The sequence below is a fragment of the Oryx dammah genome, unplaced genomic scaffold (genome assembly GCF_014754425.2).
Source record: "Oryx dammah isolate SB20612 unplaced genomic scaffold, SCBI_Odam_1.1 HiC_scaffold_29, whole genome shotgun sequence".
Taxonomy (NCBI): domain Eukaryota; kingdom Metazoa; phylum Chordata; class Mammalia; order Artiodactyla; family Bovidae; genus Oryx; species Oryx dammah.
In genome coordinates, this window is record NW_024070213.1 from 70,156,048 (window position 1) to 70,177,218 (window position 21,171).

Sequence of the window (21,171 nt, forward strand, 5' to 3'; positions counted from 1 at the left end):
ACTTGAATTTTACCAGTGAATTGAGAAGTGTTCAAATATATTGTCCCTGTATAATACACAACAAATGGCAAGATTAGCTCTCAAAAATGACTGAGTCTCAGCAGTGGAACAAGAGAAAAAGCATTTGAAAACAATATCATGTTGGGAATGTTCATTTCTCATGGTTGGAGGATGCTAAAATTCCGCAAATATGCCTGTAGCCAGCTCTGTATTCTTCCATATAATGGTTATATAATGGTATACCAGCATCAGTGAATCTGCCCCCAAATAAATTCCACATGCCATATGCCTGGCTACAACATGATCTAGTGGTTTATATTGATACTGATGCTAAAGGTAACAGAAGTGTAATGTGAGTCCTTTGAATATATGCACACATTTAACAACTTTATGAGTTAAGTGCTGTAATTCCTCCTAATTTACAGGAGAGGAATCTAAGGCACAAAGAGACTGACCTACTTGAGGTCCCATAGGTAGTAAATGAGCCAAGTGCACCATCTAAAATTACTGATCAGGAGGAAACCCTGCATAGTGAGTAGAGTTTTTATTTGTTACCTCACTGCTGCTGCTAAGTCGCTTCAGTCGTGTCCGACTCTGTGCGACCCCACAGATGGCAGCCCACCAGGCTCCCCTGTCCCTGGGATTCTCCAGGCAAGGACACTGGAGTGGGTTGCCATTTCCTTCTCCAATGCATGAAAGTGAAAAGTGAAAGTGAAGTCGCTCAGTCATGTCTGACTCTTAGCGACCCCATGGACTGCAGCCTACCAGGCTCCTCTGTCCATGGGATTTTCCAGGCAAGAGTACTGGAGTGGGGTGCCATTGCCTTCTCCATGTTACCTCACTAGGATGTTATAATTCCAAGCTTCACCTGGTGTTCGGCGATATACATGACACTAACAAGATTTCTAAATGACAGCCAAGTATTGGCACACAGATATGTAGAAAGGAAACAAAATGTGAACTTACCAATATCTTGACTACATGTTATCTTACTGATAATTTTGAAAAAAAGAAGTTAGAGTGTTAATATGTGTTAAGTACCATATATGTGTGTGCATATGTAGAATACCAGTAAATACTTACAATAACTCTATATGATAAAGTATTATACTTATTATACCTCCTCATTTCACTTAGGAAGGGGATGCCTGGATCAATGAAGCAACTTGCCCAAGAGTCTGGGATTGCAACCCTACCAATGTCTCCAAAACCTTTAATCTTGCCTACTTGGCTATATTTGGAGAAGGCAATGGCACTCCACTCCAGTACTCTTGCCTGGAAAATCCATGGACGGAGGAGCCTGGTAGGCTGCAGTCCATGGGGTTGCTAAGAGTCAGACATGACTGAGCGACTTCACTTTCACTTTTCACTTTCATGCACTGGAGAAGGAAATGGCAACCCACTCCAGTGTCCTTGCCTGGAGAATCCCAGGGACGGGGGAGCCTGGTGGGTTGCCGTCTATGGGGTCGCACAGAGTTGGACACGACTGAAGTGACTTAGCAGCAGCAGCAGGCTATATTGATTCTCAGTCAAGTATGAAGTTGAAACATTTAAAATTGGCTTTTTTAGTAAATAAAAAAAGCTTAGTATTTATCCAGTGTGAATTATCCATATTATGGTTTATTTCAGATAAATTTCCTTTAATTGAAACCTTTTTATTACTAGCTTGTTGGTAACATGGGACATCCTTTTATTTTATGGTACTTAACTGACATATATCATTCCTTGTTTAATCTGCTGTTACTGAAAGCATTCAACGATTATTTTCTTGCTGTGGTGAGCATCCACCTATTGTTTTTACCTACTTAGACTAGTTATTTGCTTTGTTAACATTTATTTTTTATACTCATTTTTCATTAGACTGGCAGGAAGCACATTGGAAATCAAATAATCACTACAGCGGGAGACAGCTGTTTCACTTTGATAAGCCTTAGCCATAACAGAAGTTATAATTTGATCTAGAAATGGTTCTGATGGAAGCAATGACATAGTATCAAAAGGTCTTCAGATAAAATTTTCAAAGGATGAATTGATTGCTTTGTTTAAAGTGAATATCAACTGAATTAGCGACATCCCTACAGGAATATTAAAATTAAAACCCAAACACAAAACTAAAAAAAGTAATTATTTAAAGTTTCTTAAGACTTGTTTTTGCTTCACGAGTATGTACCACCGATTTTCATTTTGCACAATTTGTAATTTATACATTTTCAAAATCATCAGTGAGATTACTGATATGCATACAGCTTAGAAGGAGTATGTTCAAAAGTTCTCTTATTTGACATTTAGTTAAACCTTCTTCTTATGTTATACTAAGGAAAAAATAGTTAAGACAGTATTCATCACTGAAAGAAGTAGCAAAAAAATAATTTCTATTGAGCATTTATTAAGTGCCATGTTCTGTGTTGTATCATATAAGAATTAGTCATTATAATCCCTGTATTTTAAAGAAGAAACAACTGATAAAAGAGATTAAGTAACTTGTCTAAAATCTTAGTTTGAATTTCTCTCTCTTGTTAAAACTGTACATTTTTCAGTACTAAAGCTGAACCTAAATTATTGCTAGCAATGGGGAAAGTGACTAGTATAATTTTCATTTTCATTTCAATTGTAATCATTTTTTATCTTAGCTAATCTACACTTGTTACATTTATAGTGTGCTTTAACTTTTAATGCTGGATATAAATTTCATATGCAGAAACCTAGCTTCGATAATATTTTTTGCATAGTAGCACTTGAAATCAAGGGATCAGAGTTCATTCAAACTAATAAGTGAATATTCCTTGTGCTAAAAGTGTGAATAAGACTCTAATTCATGGATCTGTCAATCATTCTTTCTAGTTGAAAATGTTGTTTCTCTTTGACTATTAAATTCAACCCATTTTTTTTTCCTGGATATATAATTTCAAGGGCCATACCTGTCTGAAATGATGTTAGAAAAAAATCTATTGGCTGTTGCAACATAAATTCTATACTGATGGATGTTGTTTTCATCAGGTAACTCAATTTCTGGGAAAACACAACCTGACTGTATTACTTTTAAATCATCTTCACTTTGTTAATACCTAATGTAGAAGAGGCTATGAGAAGAAAAATGGGTTCTTCAAATGAGATTTCAAAATGAAAAATGCAAAAGGCATATGAGCCAAAACATGCTTTTAAAAGCAGTCCTATGTTAAAAAAAATGTGAGCTGAGATCTTTATTCAATTTGGTACAGTGCTGACCATTCTCCATACAGAAAGTGGTAAAAGTTTAAATAAGCTACCTGATACTTAAGCATTCTATATTTTTTGAAAGTTGCATGAAAATGAATCAATTGCTAACATCTTAATTTATTTACATTTTGTAGGATTATCCATCTCCAGGTCCTTTAACTGTGCTCTGAAATAGAAATTCATGCCAGGTAATACCATGATGTTTACAAATTCAAACTAATATTTTTCTTTATAATTCTCTTTGCAGATTCACAAACATTAGAGTCACATAAAATATCCACACATGCAACTGAGAAGCAAAATAATATAAAGATGAGTCATCATTTTAGAACTGCAAGAGTTCCACCCAGTTAGGCCATTCACATTCCTTATGGTGACTTGGGGACCTCATATGACATCAAAATAAAAATGAGACTTTTGCCACTTTCTTTTTTACAGCTCAGAAAATTTAAAAGAACATAAAAGGAAACAGTCCAGGACTTCCCAGACCAAAGTGTGAATACTGTCAGCAAATTTATGGCTTTGATTAAAGAACTCACCAGGAGTTCTGCTATTATACTCCATCTCTCTGCAAGTCCTTGAATTCACACTAAGTTAGCACAGAAGCAGGATTTGCAATTAACAGCAATGTACTCTGTAATATTTTGGCTGCTGATCAAACAGACTGGCCTTTTTTACCAGCCTCATTGTCATCTACTTTAAGGGCAAAATGAAGTAAAATCAAATTTCCTCTTATGTTCCTCTTCACGATCAAATTAACGTCTCTACCAGGTACAAACGAAAACATGCCAAAGAAACCTTTCTAAAGCAAATCAGAGAATGAGAGACGCCACTGCTGAAACTGAGCTCGCCTGAGCGATCCGGTGGCAAACAGAGACAGTCAGGGTTAGCAAGGAGCAATGGCAGAGAAGCCACAGGTCAGTAAGCTCAGGGTGGGGGCAGAAATGGGGAAAGAAATACTTTTAACTGCATTGGATAAAATCAAATCACTGTCCGAAAGGCAAGGGGGCAGGGAAGGCAGCTTCACAAGCAAAAATATAAACAGAAAGGGTAGCTACCAAGAGATTCATGTTTCTCAAAGACACACGCCTGTCAGCTTTCTCCTGTGGAAAGGGGTTAAAGCTTTTAAATGAACTGGTGTGACCAATGCCAACTCAAAAGGACCAAAAAAAATGAATGTAGAAACAATGAGAGTAAGTGGCAGGACCAAGGCTACCTCGAGTTCTCTCAGAATCCCAGATTGTCCACAGGTTTCCAGATCCTCCAGCGCTTGGGACCAGAAGTTCTCCTCTTGCTCGGCCTCAGTACTGTCGGGAGCCCCTGTGAAACTGCTGTCCAAAAGCACAGTCTTGGTTAAGAACTCGCCAGACATATATGTATATATCCGTTTATATACGTGTGTGTGTGTGTGTTCAGTCGCTCAGTCATGTCCAACTCTTTGCAATCCTATGGACTGTAGCCTGCCAGGCTCCTCTGGCCATGGGATTTTCCAGGCAAGAACACTGCAGTGGGTTGCCATTTTCTTTTCTAGGGGATCTTCCCAACCACAGGAATTGAACCTGAATCTCCTGTGGGCAGATTCTTTACCACTGCACCATTTGGAAAGTCCAAATACATATGTGTGTGTGTGTGTGTGCACATGCGTGTCATGCTGTGCTAAAGTGCTTCAGTTGTGTCCAATTCTTTGCGACCCCATGGGCTGTAGACTGCCAGGCTCCTCTGTCCATGGGATTCTCTAGGCACGAATACCAGAGTGGGTGGCCGTGCCCTCCTCCAGGGGATCTTCCTGACCCAGGGACTGAACCCTCGTCTCTTGTGTCTTCTGCATTGGCAGGTGGGTTCTTTACCACCAGCACCACCTGGGAAGCCTATATATATATATTTGGATCCAGAATCTCCCTCCCCTTCATCTCACACACAAAATAGAGATTCATTTTGGATCTGGCTTTCTTTCAGTTGTGGCCTCCAAGTCAGGCCAGTTCTAACAGAAAGACACTGTAGGAAATTCAAAATGTCTCAAAGACTGGAAGGACCATGGTCTTACTAACTGAATTCACAGATATTGCTGAGTGAGCTGCGTCAACATGGCAGCAGTGGGGATATCCTTCAGCTACTCTATCTGAAGGGAACGAGAAATCAAACTTTTCCTTGAGAGAGAAAAACATGTTTTCCCTCTTCATTATAAACATCAGTATAGATCAGTTAAATGCTATCAGATTTATGAGTTTCCTTAAAATGTTTCGGTAAGGAGCACACTGCTAAAATAGACTCTCAGTTAAAAATATCGGTAAGGGAGGAGGGAGGGGGGTTCAGGATGGGGAACACGTGTCTACCTGTGGCGGATTCATGTTGATGTATGGCAAAACCAATACAATATTGTAAAGTAATTAACCTCCAATGAAAATAAATAAATTTATATTTAAAAAGAGATATTTTAATGCAGAAGTATTGTCCTCCTAATAAAGTATTTAAGTCTTCAGTTTGCAAAAAAAAACAAATCAAATCCTCAGTTAAAAAAATTTTTTTTTCATGTAATTTTATGTGAAGCTGGGCTTCTGTGGTGGCTCAGATGGTAAAGAATCCACCTGCAATGCGTGAGATCCGAGTTTGATCCTTCAGTCGGGAAGATCCCCTGGAGAAGGAAATGGCAACCCACCCCAGTATTCTTGCCCGGAGAATCCCATGAACAGAAGAGCCTTGGAGGCTACAGTCCATGGGGTCACAGAGTCAGATACAACTGAGGGACTAACACACACACACACAGACACACACACACACACACACAGTGTGAAACCACCTTCTAAATGAAAGGAGAGGGAAGCAGTCACAGAGTGAGGATATGGCTTATAGAAGCAGATTTTCCCCATGTGCTACTGTTGTTCTCATTTGGGGAAACTTGTGTGTGGTAGAGCCCAGATTCCTGCTGGGCAGGCTCAAGTCTTTGAATCAGCCATGGGGCCAGCATGGACGGTGACAGTGGCTTCATGAATCCTTCCAACGTGAGCAGGAGGTGCTACAGGAAGTACAGAAGTTCACATCTGGCCCCAATGTCCCGGAAGCGGTTGGGATGGGGCAGCACTTGGTGAAAACCTTACCCACTGACGGTGGACCGGTCCCACTCTTCGTTACTTAGTCCCACATCTGGGTAAGTCTGGCTTCGAGGCTTAGTGACTGGGGACAAACTGCCTCTTGGTTTGGGACTTCTCCAGTCATAGGTGTTGAAGTTGTAGCCTGAGGCCTGAAAGCCAGTGCCTGCAACAAAAACAAGGCCTTCATTCTCTAGTAACTTGTCTTTTTTCTGTCGTTTCCATTTGTTTATTCAAGGGGTCTGACTTTAACTGAATTTGGGATCATTAAGGCCATCAAGGCAACACTTGATTCTTACATTAAAGACGCACTCATGTCTAATCCCAGCTGATTATATACAGGGCTCCTGCCCTCCCCTGTCCAGCTGAGAAATCTGCTAGGAGCGGGGATATATCAAAACCTGCATCCAGCCCTTTCTAGAGCAAGCTCCAGGAGGTCAGAACCCTGATTTGCCTGCCCAGATACCCTGTGTCCACCTGCAGGGTGCAAGAGGGCTTCCTACCCAAGTCTGTCTTTCTGGGAGTGGGATCTGCCACCAGAGGTGGGGTCTAGGTCCAAGGAGTCGCCAAGGGGTGCTGGTTGCAGGGTGTGGATGGAGCACAGAAAAACTGGCTGGGGCCCACAGATGTTAGGCATGGGCCTGAGGATTACTTCATCTGCATTGTTAGAGGGTTCGATTAACTGCAGCAACAGCAATGATACTAAACCCAGAGCAGGCGTTAACTATGCACCCAGAGCTTCACTAAGTCCTTTACTTGGGGCTTCCCTGGTGGCTCAGTGGTAAAGAATCCACCTGCCAATGCAGGAGACGTGGGTTCGATCCCTGATCTGGGAAGATCCAACATGCCATGGCACAACTGATCTCGTGCGCCGTAACTATTGTGCTTTGCCCTAGAGCCCGTGCTCTGTAACAAGAGAAGCTACCACAATGAGAAGCCTGTGCACCGCAGCTAGAGTGTAGCCCCTATTTTGCCACAACTAGAGAAGAGCCTGCGCAGCAATGAAAACCCAGCACAGACAAAAATAAATAAACAAACATAATTATTCAAAGTCCTTTATTTGTATCACCTTATTGATTCTGCATAATTATCTTTGAAGGTAGGTACTATAATTATTTTCATTTGAGGACCTAGTTGGTACTTGCAAACCTTCCTGGGGGTTCCAGTCCTAATTCCACAGGCAGGTCTTCCTAAAACGACCTCGCTGAGAAAGCTCCGGGGGGAGTGGGGGGATGTCTAAGATCAGTCAAGACTCCCTTCTCACTTCCCAATTCACAATTGTTTTCCTGCCCCTTTAGAAATGAGAGGCATATTTCTCATCCATATCAAATCTTTGAATGAGCTTGACCCTGGGATATAAAAGCTCCCAGCCATCAGTCAAGAGATAGATAATTAGGGAAAGGCTTGGTCCTGAGGGAAGGTCTTGGAGCAGAGCCTTATTTCAACCAGGCACCGACTCGCTGCAAAGCTTTTAACCCCCTCATCCATCTATCTCCCTGCGTCTCAGAATTAGAATTCAGAAGGACAATTGTCAGGGTAAGGAGGTGCGCACATTCTGATGTTTATTTGGCCTGCAAAACAAAGACTGACTTCCTTTCTGACAGGGAGTTAAGTCTGATTAGCTTGATGGGAAAGTGAGGAATGGCTTTGACAATCAGGTTACATAATAGACAATTTCTCACAAATTTGAGCTAAATCTGTGGCTTCGTATTTTGACAAGAATATATTTAAAGCATATTTACCACAGACTAGAAATTACATTTTTTTGTTAAGTATCATAATTTGGAGAGGGAAAAATTAGGATGACAACCTTTAAGTGTGAAGTAGGGTCTGCAGTGTTTCAAAAATTTTCAGGGGGCTTCAAATGGGAGAGCAGGGGCTGATTGGCAGGTCTGAGTCTACGTTAGTGCTGTAACCACCATACGTGACTTCAGACATCACATCAGGTTGTGACTCATTACATGTGTGTTTGCTTACGTGTGTGTGTGTGCTCTGTGTTCAGTCGCCAAGTCACGTCTGACTCTTTGTGACCCCATGGACTGTAGCCTGCCAGGCTCCTCTGTCCATGGGATTTTCCAGAAAAGAATACTGGAGTGGGTTGCCATTTCCTCCTCCAGGGGATCTTCCTGACCCAGGGATTGAGCTCGCGTCTCCTCTGTTTCCTGCACTGGCAGGTGGATTCTTTACCACTGAGCCACCTGGGAAGCCCACATGTGTGTCCTGGGTTGCAATATAACACTTATTTCTTACTGTGGTTAAAACACATCATCTAGCAAACAGGCCTAGAGCCACAATTTCCCATTCATTTAAATGACCCAACAACCTAAGATGACTATCTCCCTGCCCTTCCTTTGCTTCGTCTTCCCCCTTCACTTTCCCTCTACTTGTTTAGTACTATAATGCTATCCTTACTATTAGTTACAGCCCAGAGACGTCTGAGGATAATGCTTTTTGATCAAGAGGATTTAACCTCCATCATACAGGGGAAAGCCCACAGCCGCATCATGGAAATACCCGATGCATCTCCTGTTTTAGGACACCAGGCATCAGAAGTCCTCAGTGCAGAGGCAATATTTACAGTTCCATATATCATTTTCTTTCTTGGTAACTGCAAGTGTGGCTAGACATTTGGGGAGAACTTTTGCATGATGAATGTTCAGTTTTCTGTCCAAAGTGTTGAATTACGGGAACCTTGAGTCTCTTCTTAAAGGGGAGTGATGGGGCAACATTACATTTCACCTGGCTCCCTCTGCCAGGCTATCCATCTTCTGAAGCAAAAAAACTAACGCCCAAATACGTGACATCTCTTAAAAGGAGTTAGGGGAAGTAAGTCCACACCTCACTTCCCCTAAAGGCTTTAAATTTGCTAAGAGCAAAATGCTAAATGGTGGTGTCCTCCCAGGGGCATCCTTCTCTGACAGGCACTAACCTATAACGACCATTCAGTTCCCATGGGAAATTCCAATCTGTTTTAAACTGAGCAGATTAACTTTCTGATTTTTCTTCCGATTGATGTAAGTAGTTCTTGGTGTCTTGAGCAAGACTGTAAGGATGGGCTTGAGCAGATATGAAGCATCATTACTAGGAAAATGCCCCTCCCCACAAAAAGGCATGTCTGTCTATATCAAGGAAGACTTGTCTTAAGAAGCATTATTAAAGGATTATCATGTTACAATGAAGCAGGGCATGAAAAGGGGATATACAATTCAAATATTTGGGGCTTGGGTATAAACTTAGAAGACCTGGTCTGGTCCATGGGATGCTAGCACAAAGAATGAAGTAAGAAAAACCCAGGTTCAAATCCCAGCTTTGCCACTTGCTTGCTCTGCAGTCTTGGCCAATTCGCCTCCATGTAAAACATGGATAGTGACACATGCTTCACCAGGTTGATATGAAAATTAAAGAGAATAATACACATAAACACTCATGGACATGCTTGGAACACAATGAGGTTTTAATGAAACCTCATTTAATGTCCATTACTTTTATTATTTACTAAGCAACTCAATTTGTCAAGATCTCAGTCTCATTATAAAACAGGAAAAGAAGGAGATAATTTCTGACTTAGTAAATGTTCCAGGGGCTTCCCAGGTAGTGCTAGGGGTAAAGAACTCGCCTGCTAACGCAGGAGACATAAGAGATGTGGGTTCGATCCCTGGGTCAGGAAGATCCCCTGGAGGAGGACATGGCAACCCACTACACTATTCTTGCCTGGAGAATCCCATGGACAGAGGAGCTTGGCGGGCTACAGTCCATGGAGTTGCAAAGAGTTGGACATGACTGGAGTGACTTAACCAGCATGCATGCACCAGCACCTCTAAAGCTTGTCAGGTACTGCAGGAGGAGCTGAAATACAAAGATAATAAAACCAGGTTCTTGTCTTCAAAAAAATGCACAGTTTAGTATAGCTTTGGGAGAAAGAGGAAGAGAAACAGGCAGAGACAGAAAGTGAGAGTTCTATCAGCATGTAAGAAGTGTTACCCTTTCCATCTGAACACACTGATAGAAAAGAACAGAGATCTGTCTGCGGATCAGAAAGCAGGTCATGAAGGGGGCCAATGGAGTGGCGACGTATGAGCTAGGACTTAAGAGGCTAAGTGGGCATTCACCAGTGGAAGCACAGGGGAAGCTGAGCAGGAGGAGAAGCTGAGCAGGAGGACTGAAGAGGTGCCCTCCCAGTAAATCTCGCTGCCTAGCCTTATGTTCCGCCAGTGGGTGCCTGCTTCACTCTCAAGGCGTGAGCAGCCCGGAACGTAGATGGAAGGTAGATGGAATAACAGCTGTAGCCCCAACAACTATCTTGGGCCATGGAGTGAACCCAAGGATGGAAACCAAGTGCTCAGCATATCAGAGAAGAAATATTTAAGAGCATGGGTCCTTCATGACACTGTGGAGTTATATACTAGCTCTGAAATGCCTATTTCTTTATGATTTAAGTCACTCTGATATCAGGGTTTTTAGCTCTGTTCAACTAAGTCAAATCCAACTGACAAGCTGGGGTTACAGTCCGCTTCATAGATCCGAAAAGTGAAAGTGTTAGTCAATCAGTTGTGTCCAACTCTTTGTGACCCTGTGACCCTGTGACTCACAAAGAGTCACCCTTTGTGACTCTTGTCCATGGGATTTCCCAGGCAAGAATACAGGAATGGGTAGTCATTCCTGTCTCAAGGGGATCTTCCCGACCAAGGGATTGAACCCGGGTCTTCTGCATTGCAAACAGATTCTTTACTGTCTGAGTCCCCGGGGAAGCACTCGTAGATCTGACTTCCCCCTTATTAAAGTCCCAGCATCAGACTTGGGGTGGGGTAGAGAAATAAGAATCCTGAGTCTGGCTGTATGTTCAATCCAGCTTTTCTAACAACTCCTGACTCTGCCAAAAACTAAAAAGTAAAAAGTTGATATTTTAATCCACTGCTGACTCCAGTTTTTATTTCCCAACAGATTTAGAACTGATAAAGGCAGGGATTGTTTAACATTGAAACATCTAGTGCTGTCAAGGTACTAAAAACCAAAGCTTGCTTAGAGAAGAGTGGAAAATTCAAGATGCAGAGTACAAGATACTGCAAGGGACTATCAGGAGACGAGATCCATAACACAGTTGGGGACTAGATTGAAAAAAACTCGGTGTTTTAAACTAAGGATTTTTGGCATCATCTAAAACAGGGAATCATCAAAAGGCATTTTGTTTGTTTGTTTTTGGTTTCTTTGTTTTTAGAGAGTGGCATTGTTTGAACGGTGGCTGTGTGGGTGCAGGAGGGCCGAGAGGAGCTACTCCACGTTCAAGGTCAGGAGGGGCGGCAGTGAGGAGATACCCCTCATCCAAGGTAAGGAGCAGCAGTTACACTTTGCTGGAGCAGCCGTGAAGAGATACCCCACATCCAAGGTAAGAGAAACCCAAGTAAGACTGTAGGTGTTGCGAGAGGGCATCAGAGGGCAGACACACTGAAACCATAATCACAGAAAGCTAGTCAATCTGATCACATGGACCACAGCCTTGTCTAACTCAATGAAACTAAGCCAGGCCCTGTGGGGCCACCCAAAATGGGCAGGTCATGGTGGAGAGGTCTGACAGAATGTGGTCCACTGGAGAAGGGAATGGCAAACCACTTCAGTATTCTTGCCTTGAGAACCCCATGAACAGTATGAAAAGACAAAATGATAGGACACTGAAAGAGGAACTCCCCAGGTCTGTAGGTGCCCAATATGCTACTGGAGATCAGTGGAGAAATAATTCCAGAAAGAATGAAGGGATGGAGCCAAAGCAAAAACAATACACAGTTATGGATGTGACTGGTGATAGAAGCAAGGTCCGATGCTGTAAAGAGCAATATTGCATAGGAACCTGGAATGTCAGGTCCATGAATCAAGGCAAATTGGAAGTGGTCAGATAGGAGATGGCAAGAGTGAATGTGGACATTCTAGGAGTCAGCAAACTAAAATGGACTGGAATGGGTGAATTTAACTCAGATGACCATTATATCTACTACTGGGGGCAGGAATCCCTCAGAAGAAATGGAGTAGCCCTCAGTGTCAACAAAAGAGTCTGAAATGCAGTACTTGGATGCAATCTCAAAAATGACAGAATGATTTCTGTTCGTTTCCAAGGCAAACCATTCAATATCACAGTAATCCAAGTCTATGCCCCAACCAGTAATGCTGAAGAAGCTGAAGTTGAACAGTTCTATGAAGACCTACAAGACCTTTTAGAACTAACACCCAAAAAAGATGTTCTTTTCATTATAGGGGACTAGAATGCAGAAGTAGGAAGTCAAGAAACACCTGGAGTAACAGCAAATTTGGCCTTGGAATATGGAATGAAGCAATTTTGCCAAGAGAACACACTGGTCATAGCAAACACCCTCTTTCAACAACACAAGAGAAGACTCTACACATGGATGTCACCAGATGGTCAACACCAAAATCAGATTGATTATATTCTTTGCAGCCAAAGATGGAGAAGCTCTATACAGTCAGCAAAAACAAGACCGGGAGCTGACTGTGGCTCAGATCATGAACTTCTTATTGCCAAATTCAGACTTAAATTGAAGAAAGTAGGGAAAACCACTAGACCATTCAGGTATGACCTAAATCAAATCCCTTATGATTATACAGTGGAAGTGAGAAATAGATTTAAGGGCCTAGATCTGATATATAGAGTGCCTGATGAACTATGGACGGAGGTTCATGACATTGTACAGGAGACAGGGATCAAGACCATCCCCATGGAAAAGAAATGCAAAAAAGCAAAATGGCTATCTGAGGAGACCTTACAAATAGCTGTGAAAAGAAGAGAAGTGAAAAGCAAAGGAGAAAAGGAAGGATATAAGCATCTGAATGCAGATTTCCAAAGAATAGCAAGGAGAGATAAGAAAGCTTTCCTCAGCGAAGAAATAGAGGAAAACAACAGAATGGGAAAGACTAGAGATCTCTTCAAGAAAATTAGAGATACCAAGGGAACATTTCATGCAAAGATGGGCTCGATAAAGGACAGAAATGGTATGGACCTAACAGAAGCAGAAGATATTAAGAAGAGGTGGCAAGAATACACAGAAGAACTGTACAAAAAAGAGCTTCATGACCCAGATAATCACGATGGTGTGATCACTCACCTAGAACCAGACATTCTGGAATGTGAAGTCAAGTGGGCCTTAGAAAGCATCACTATGAACAAAGCTAGTGGAGGTGATGGAATTCCAGTGGAGCTATTTCAAATCCTGAAAGATGAGGCTGTGAAAGTGCTGCACTCACACTCAATATGCCAGCAAATTTGGAAAACTCAGCAGTGGCCACAGGACTGGAAAAGGTCAGTTTTCATTCCAATCCCAAAGAAAGGCAATGCCAAAGAATGCTCAAACTACCACACAATTGCACTCATCTCACACACTAGTAAAGTAATGCTCAAAATTCTCCAAGCCACGCTTCAGCAATACGTGAACCATGACCTTCCAGATGTTCAAGCTGGTTTTAGAAAAGGCAGAGGAACCAGAGATCAAATTGCCAACATCCACTGGATCATGGAAAAAGCAAGAGAGTTCCAGAAAAACATCTACTTCTGCTTTATTGACTGTGCCAAAGTCTTTGACTGTGTGGATCACAAGCAACTGTGGAAAATTCTGAAAGAGATGGGAATACCAGACCACCTGACCTGCCTCTTGAGAAACCTGTATGCAGATCAGGAAGCAACAGTTAGAACTGGACATGGAACAACAGACTGGTTCCAAAGAGGAAAAGGAGTACGTCAAGGCTGTATACTGTCACCCTGCTTATTTAACTTAATAATAATGTAGTCATTAAGCATCAATCCTTTGGCCCTCATTCTTCTTTATGGTCCAACTCTCATATCCATACATGATTACTGGATTTGAACTGTGGTGCTGGAGAAGACTCTTGAGAGCCCCTTGGACAGTGAGGAGATCAAATCAGTCAATACTAAAGGAAATCAACCCTGAATATTCCTTGGAAGGACTGCTGCTGCAGTTGAAGCTCCAATACTTTGGCTATCTGACAAAAAGCCAACTCACTGGAAAAGATCCTGATGCTGGGAAAGATTGAGGGCAGGAGGAGAAGGGGACAACAGAGGATGAGATGGTTGGATGGCATCACTGACTCAACAGACATGAGCTTGAGCAAACTCCAGGAGACAGTGAAGGATAGGAAAGCCTGGCATGTTGCAGTCCACAGGGTCGCAAAGAGTCAGATGTGACTAAGTGACTGAACAACAACATTAAGCATAGTCAAGGACCTTTAGTTCCTCCTCAAGGGCTATAGATCATACTCTAAGTCATATCCTGTGAGTTGTCTTATAGATACTGAAACCCCCATCAGATGGAAGAAGTTAACTACATGACGACCAGACTATACCCATGACATAAGCTGCCACAATTCTGAGAATTGGCCTCAAAGAAATGGAAACAATCTGACCTGGAAGTGAAGACTGACTACCTAAAACAACCAAGAAGACACTGGTCAGATGGCTGATTACCAATCTGAAGATGACAGTCAGAGCCGACTGTGCCGCTTCTGTAGCAGCCTCCCTCTGCCTAAAAGTTCCGGTCTCACTGGTTGTCAGTGGAGGGGAGTCGGCCTTTGGACAGATGCTCACCCTCACCCCCTCCAGTTGCCAGCATCTGACATAAAGCAAACTTTCCTTTCCACCAACCTGGCCTGTTTATTGGCTTTGGAGTGGTGAGCAGCTGGACCCCACATTTTTGATAACAGTAAGAGATGTCAAGATAGTAGAAAGCAGGAAGATGTGGGGCTACCTGCCTTCCCATGCTGTTTCCAACAGTGAGAGAAAAATAACCCTCTATCTTGTTTAGACACTGTCCTTCTATTTTCTTTTCTATGTAAGTGAATCTACTCCTTAACTGATGCAGGAAGATGATGACAGCATAATTTAAAATAGAGAATATCTCAGGGAAATTAGGTTTAGGTAAAGGCAGGCTGGTTTCCATAGCTGAGACGATGTTAATAGGCTCTGAGGAATATACCTTTACACCGGACGCCAAACTTAAAAGCCATGACAAGAATAAAATAAATTAGGCAGCCCAAGTGTCAGAAAAATCAATTGCCACAAGTATAATTAGACCTTGTTTTTACTGAGCAATGATGTAAGCACATAAAATTAACAGGTATGATACTGCAAACTAGTTTTAAACTGCAAAATCACTTAAAAAATTGAAAGATAGAAGTAATTAACAATGAATTTCCTAAGTAATTATTCTTTTTATTTAGAACTGGAAACTGTTTTCATTTTTCTTTTTTCTCCCTCCTCTCCCTTTTGCCCTTCCTTCTTTGTTTCTTTCACATCCAGGTTTCAGTATCTGATCTTATACTTTGTATCATAATACGAAGGATGTTATGGACTGAATTATGTCCCCCCCCAACTCATAAGTTGATGCCCTAATGGGACTTTATTGGGAAATTGGGCCTTTACAGTGGTAAGTAAGGTTAAATGAGATCCTGAGGGTGGGACCACGGTCCCACGGGATGAGTGTCCTTATGAGGAAGTGTGGACACACACAGGAATGCACGTACACACAGGAAAGGCCATGTGAGGGCTCAATGAGAAGGTGGCCATCTGCAGACCAAGGACAGAGGGGCCCCAGGAGAGAGCAAACCTGCCAACACCTGATCAAGGACTGAAAAAAATGAATTGCTGGTGCTTAAGCCACCAGTATGTGGTGCTTTGTTATAGCAGCCCAAGCAAACTAACACAAGGTATAAAATTCAATTTGGGCAGCAGTCCCCAATCTTTTTGGCACCAACGACCAGTTTCATGGTAGACAGTTTTGCCATGGATGGGGTCGGGGGCAGGGATGGTTTCCTGATGATTCAAGCACATTATATTTATTGTGTACTTTATTTCTATTATTATTATATTAGCTCCACCTCAGATCATTAGGCATTAGATCCTGGAGGTCAGGGACCCCTGTGGTCTAGCAGATAAGACCCCATGCTTTCACTACAGAGGGCACTGGTTTGATCCCTGGTCAGGGAACCAAGATTTTGCATGCCTTGAGGTGTGGCCAAAAAACAAAAAAAAATCAGTCTAGATTTTTTTCATTAAGAGTTTAATTTTAGGTGTTTAATTTTAGTGTTTTAAGAGTTTAATTTTATTCACTTGCATGATGAAAAGTATGTCTTCACAAATGTAGGTACTTTTGAATGATGACGGAATTTTGGTATAATAGTTTTTATTTTGGGGCTTCCCTGGTGGCTCAGAGGTTAAAGCGTCTGCCTGCAATGTGGGAGACCGGGGTTCAATCCCTGGGTCGGGAAGATCCCCTGGAGAAGGAAATGACAGCCCACTCCAGTATTCTTGCCTGGAAAATCCCATGGACGGAGGAGCCTGGTGGGTTACAGTCCTTAGGGTTGCAAAGAGTCAGACACGACTGAGTTTTTTTTTTAGTGCAACTACACCTCAGAGAAATTTGTAAAGTTTGGATACTCCAATATTATACAACTTTGTTTTTAATACCACAATACTGTGCAGATAAATATCTTCAATTTGTGGCTATTAATTCACATTCCTATTAATTTAGGAAAGTGAACTAAGCAATGTTGGTTCTTATTCATAAAGTTTAAAATCAGAAAAGGGTTTTGAAGATCAGTCTTCAACTCTACAATTTTGTGATTATAGCTCCTGCCATTAATTTGATTTTTGGAAGCCAATTTTAGCATAGGAGAGTCAGCCAAATAATTTCCTGCCAAATTTATTTCCTACAGCCCCAATTTTGTTAAAAATGAGAAAATCAAATCATACATTTGTGTAACTATTTGCAATTCCACTTGCCAAGAAATGTTCAAAGTGTTTAGACGAAACTGGAGTGAACTCTGGCTCACTCTCCAATGCTAGAAAGGCAGAGCAAGAATAGTTCTACCTTCTCTTAGAAATCACCTCAAAACAAAAATGGATGGCAAATAACAGAATGTAAACTCTATCTTCAGCAAACCTAGAATACTGAACCATAATACATAGGGAAACTTAACTAAGTTCAGTGAAAGGCAAATGAGCGGTGGTGTTGAGAAGCTAAGCTTCTCTGACTGACCAGAAACTTTTTTTTTTTTGGCCACACTATACACAGCATGTGGGATCTTACTTCTCAGACCAGGGACTAAACCGTCAGTCCGTGCAGTGGAAGCACGGAGTCCTAACCACTGTACTGCCAGGGAAGTCCCTGTCCAGAGATGTTGGAGAAAGTCCAGTCCTCCAAAGCAGGGGCCCCGGCATGAGGCAAACAATGTTTTGTTTGGAACACTAGAATGGTTGCAATGACTGGTGGACAGAAAGTGCCCTAGAGCCCATTTGGCACCAAGGAAAAGCCAGGAAGGTGGGCTGAGAGTACCTCCAGACGAGCCACAGACTGCAGGAGACAATCTCTTCGTGAGGCAGGGTGGCAGAGAGAAATTCTGCATTGTGATTGGCCTGAAGGTGCTGCCCTCTGCTGGCAGAGAAAGAATGCACTCATCACAGGAACTGTGAACTGGGGGTATATTTTGCACCCTTCCAATTCATGAAGGAGACCTTGATGTAGGAGACCTGGGTTCGATCCCTGGGTTGGGAAGATTCCCTGGAGAAGGGAAAGGCTACCCACTCCAGTATTATGGTCTGGCTTGCAAAGAGTCAGACACGAGTGAACGACTTTCACTTTCACTTTTCACTTTCAATTCATGAAGTCACTGCATTTAAAGATAAGCAATAATTTAAAGGGAACTACTATAAGGCAGTAAAGCGTCTGTCTACAATGCAGGAGACCCGGGTTCGATCCCTGGGTCGGTAAGATCCACTGGAGAAGGAAATGGCAATCCACTCCAGTACTATTGCCTGGAAAATCCCATGGACAGAGGGGCCTGGAGCGACTTCACTTACTTACTTACTTAAGACATATACTAAGTTAATATTACAAAAAGAGAGAGGGAATAGAAAAACAAAGAAATAACAGATGAAGGATACTTGTGAGAAAAAGACTGTTATAGAGCAAATGATAAATATGACCAAATATATTATCACAAAATTTAAAAAATACATGTCTCTGTAAAACAAGAGATGATAGACATGAGAGCTCAAGAAAAACTGGGCAAGGCAAGATCACTGAAGGAGATGAAACATGAGTTCATAGAGATAAGGAAACAAATGGAAAAGAAAAATGCCCCTTCTCTTCCCTCAATGGAGAAAATCCTGCTGAGTTTCCTGCTCTGTGCTACTCAAGTACCATTTTGTGTTCCCTAACTAGACAGCATATTCAAAAGCAGAGACATTACTTTGCCAACAAAGGTCCGTCTAGTCAAGGCTATGGTTTTTCCAGTGGTCATGTATGGATGGGAGAGTTGGACGGTGAAGAAAGCTGAGCGCCAAAGAATTGACGCTTTTGAACTGTGGTGTTGGAGAAGACTCTTGAGAGTCCCTTGGACTGCAAGGAGATCCAACCAGTCCATTCTAAAGGAGATCAGTCCTGGGTGTTCTTTGGAAGGAATGATGCTAAAGCTGAAACTCCAGTACTTTGGCCAACTCATGGGAAGAGTTGACTCATTGGAAAAGACTCTGATGCTGGGAGGGACTGGGGGCAGGAGGAGAAGGGGACGACAGAGGATGAGATGGCTGGATGGCATCACTGACTCGATGGATGTGAGTCTGAGTGAACTCCGGGAGTTGGTGATGGACAGGGAGGCCTGGCGTGCTGCGATTCATGGGGTCACAAAGAGTCGGACATGACTGAGCAACTGAATTGAACTGAACTGAACTACATTCAAGGAAAGGTGGACTCTCTGACTGTACATGTTGGTGTTTTTTTCTGACAAATCACCATCATCTTTTATGAAAACTATAAGGTAGTATGGAGATAAATGAATCATAAGCAGAACAAAATCTAAGAAGAACAGAATAAAATTAATCAAATTAAAAGCAAAGACTTATTTTGAAAAAATCAGAGTGAAATTAAATAAATGCAAGAGCCAGTTCCTTGTACAAAAGAAAAGCTAAATAAAAATAAACCACTACCAATATAATCATGGGGAAAAAGAATAAAAGGACAAATACAATGGATACAGAACCATATTGGGACTATAACTATAGAAACCAAGAAAAAATGACAAGAGCCAAACAAGAGATTATGTAATTATAAGCAAATACATTTGAAAAACTGGATGAAATGGAGTTGCTTTCTTTTTTCTGAGAGAAGACAAATGATCAAAATGACCTCAAAAAGGATCTAGCAATCCCACTTCTGGGTATATATGAGAAGGAAACAGAATCTGTATAGAAGAAATGGCTTTACTCCTATGTCACTGGATTCTTATTCACAATAGCCAAGATATGGAAACAACCAAAGTGCCTGCCAGTGGATGAATGGATAAAATGTGGGGTATATGTATATATACAAGGGAAATTCCTTAGCCATGACAAGGAAGAAAATCCTGCCATTTGCGACAACATGGATGAACTTGGAGGAAATTATGCTAGTGAAATAAGCCAGAGAGAAAAAGACAAATACTGTATGAGCTCACTTATCGGTGAAATCTAAAAATAAAGCCAAACTCATAGAAACAGAGAGTAGAATGTGGTTGCCAGGGATTGGGAGGTGGGAGAAATGGAGAGATATGGGTCTAAGGATGAAAACTTTCATTTATAAGATGGATAATTTCTGGGGATCAGAACTGGCATAGTGCTATATTGTATATGTGATGCAAAGAAAGTAAACCTTAAGCCTCTCACCAAACACACACACACACACACACAGGAACTATGTGAGGTGATAGATGTGGTAATCATTTCAGAATATACATGGATATCAAGTCATTATATTGCATACCTTAAATACATATAATTTTGTCAATTATACCTCATTAAAAGCTAAAAAAAATGAACTCAAATGAGAGAACTATCTAAAGAATATGTACAACAGGATAAGACTGCCTGACTTAAGCGTCAAGAAATACAGACATCACAAGAGTCTCATTATCTAGGAGTATGACAGAGCCCAGGTTCCACCTTTTTGTCAGTCTCCTCTTGTATTGATTGACCTTTGCAAATTCTAAGGAAAGCAATTATAGGCTTTTTTTAGAGTCTGAAGGAAGAATAAAGGGCTATAAGGGGCCCATAAGCATAAGCTCTTGATAAGGCAGAAGGACATGAGTATAAGGGTCAAGAGAATGGGGTGTGAAAGAAGCTGGTCCCCAGAGGCAGGTCAGAAACAGTCTGCATCAATAGAATTGAGTCATCCCACTGTGAGACTTCTTTAAACTCACTCCTTTCTCTGCCAGCTTTGATTATGCCATCCTTTTTCCCTTTTCATTAATTAAGTAAAAATTCACACTGTTGGTACTTGTTAACTGTCTGGTCCTTCAGCTGGGTAATGTCTTCCACAAGAATCAGGAAGCTGTCTCTTTGTGCGACCTTATACCCATCATGTACTGGCCTTCTATTATACCAGTCATTACATATTTGCTGAATGAATGCATGAGGCAAGCTTGCCATTTTTGGACTAGAAGCAGAGACCAATAAGAAAGATGCCCACAGAGAAAAGAATTCCTGGCCTGTGGAGGAAGATATGTGTGATGGAGGCACACTATCCTATTGGTAATGGGACAACTGTTATAGACTTGAAGGTAAAAGTCTTCTTGAGATATGGTCTGCCGAGAGGCTGCGCAGACAGGGTGGAGAGAGAATATCTCACAATATGATATATCATGGGGGGAAAAGGTCTGCTTCTATACGTTCCTTTGAAAAGTCAATTTCACAAGCATTATCTGGAGAGATCAGGTTTAAGCTCAATATCACAAGGAAAGGGGGAAAAAGACAGACTTTGAGATCTTGGTAAACAACAAGCTCAAGATGAGCAACAGACAGGGGACTTCCCTGGGGGTCCAG

General features: G+C 41.8%; 1 protein-coding gene across 1 annotated transcript in view; it reads right to left on the reverse strand.

Moving 5' to 3' along the window:
* The window catches only part of GRIP1 (glutamate receptor interacting protein 1), a 751,108-nt gene that overhangs the window by 27,873 nt on the left and 702,064 nt on the right, over nt 1-21,171 (reverse strand). The window contains exons 20-22 of the mRNA XM_040233396.1: nt 6,312-6,468; nt 4,433-4,544; nt 4,275-4,319 (exon numbers count right to left, since the gene is read on the reverse strand). Coding sequence (XP_040089330.1) covers nt 4,275-4,319; nt 4,433-4,544; nt 6,312-6,468 — 314 coding nt within the window. The remainder of the gene's footprint in view (nt 1-4,274; nt 4,320-4,432; nt 4,545-6,311; nt 6,469-21,171) is intronic.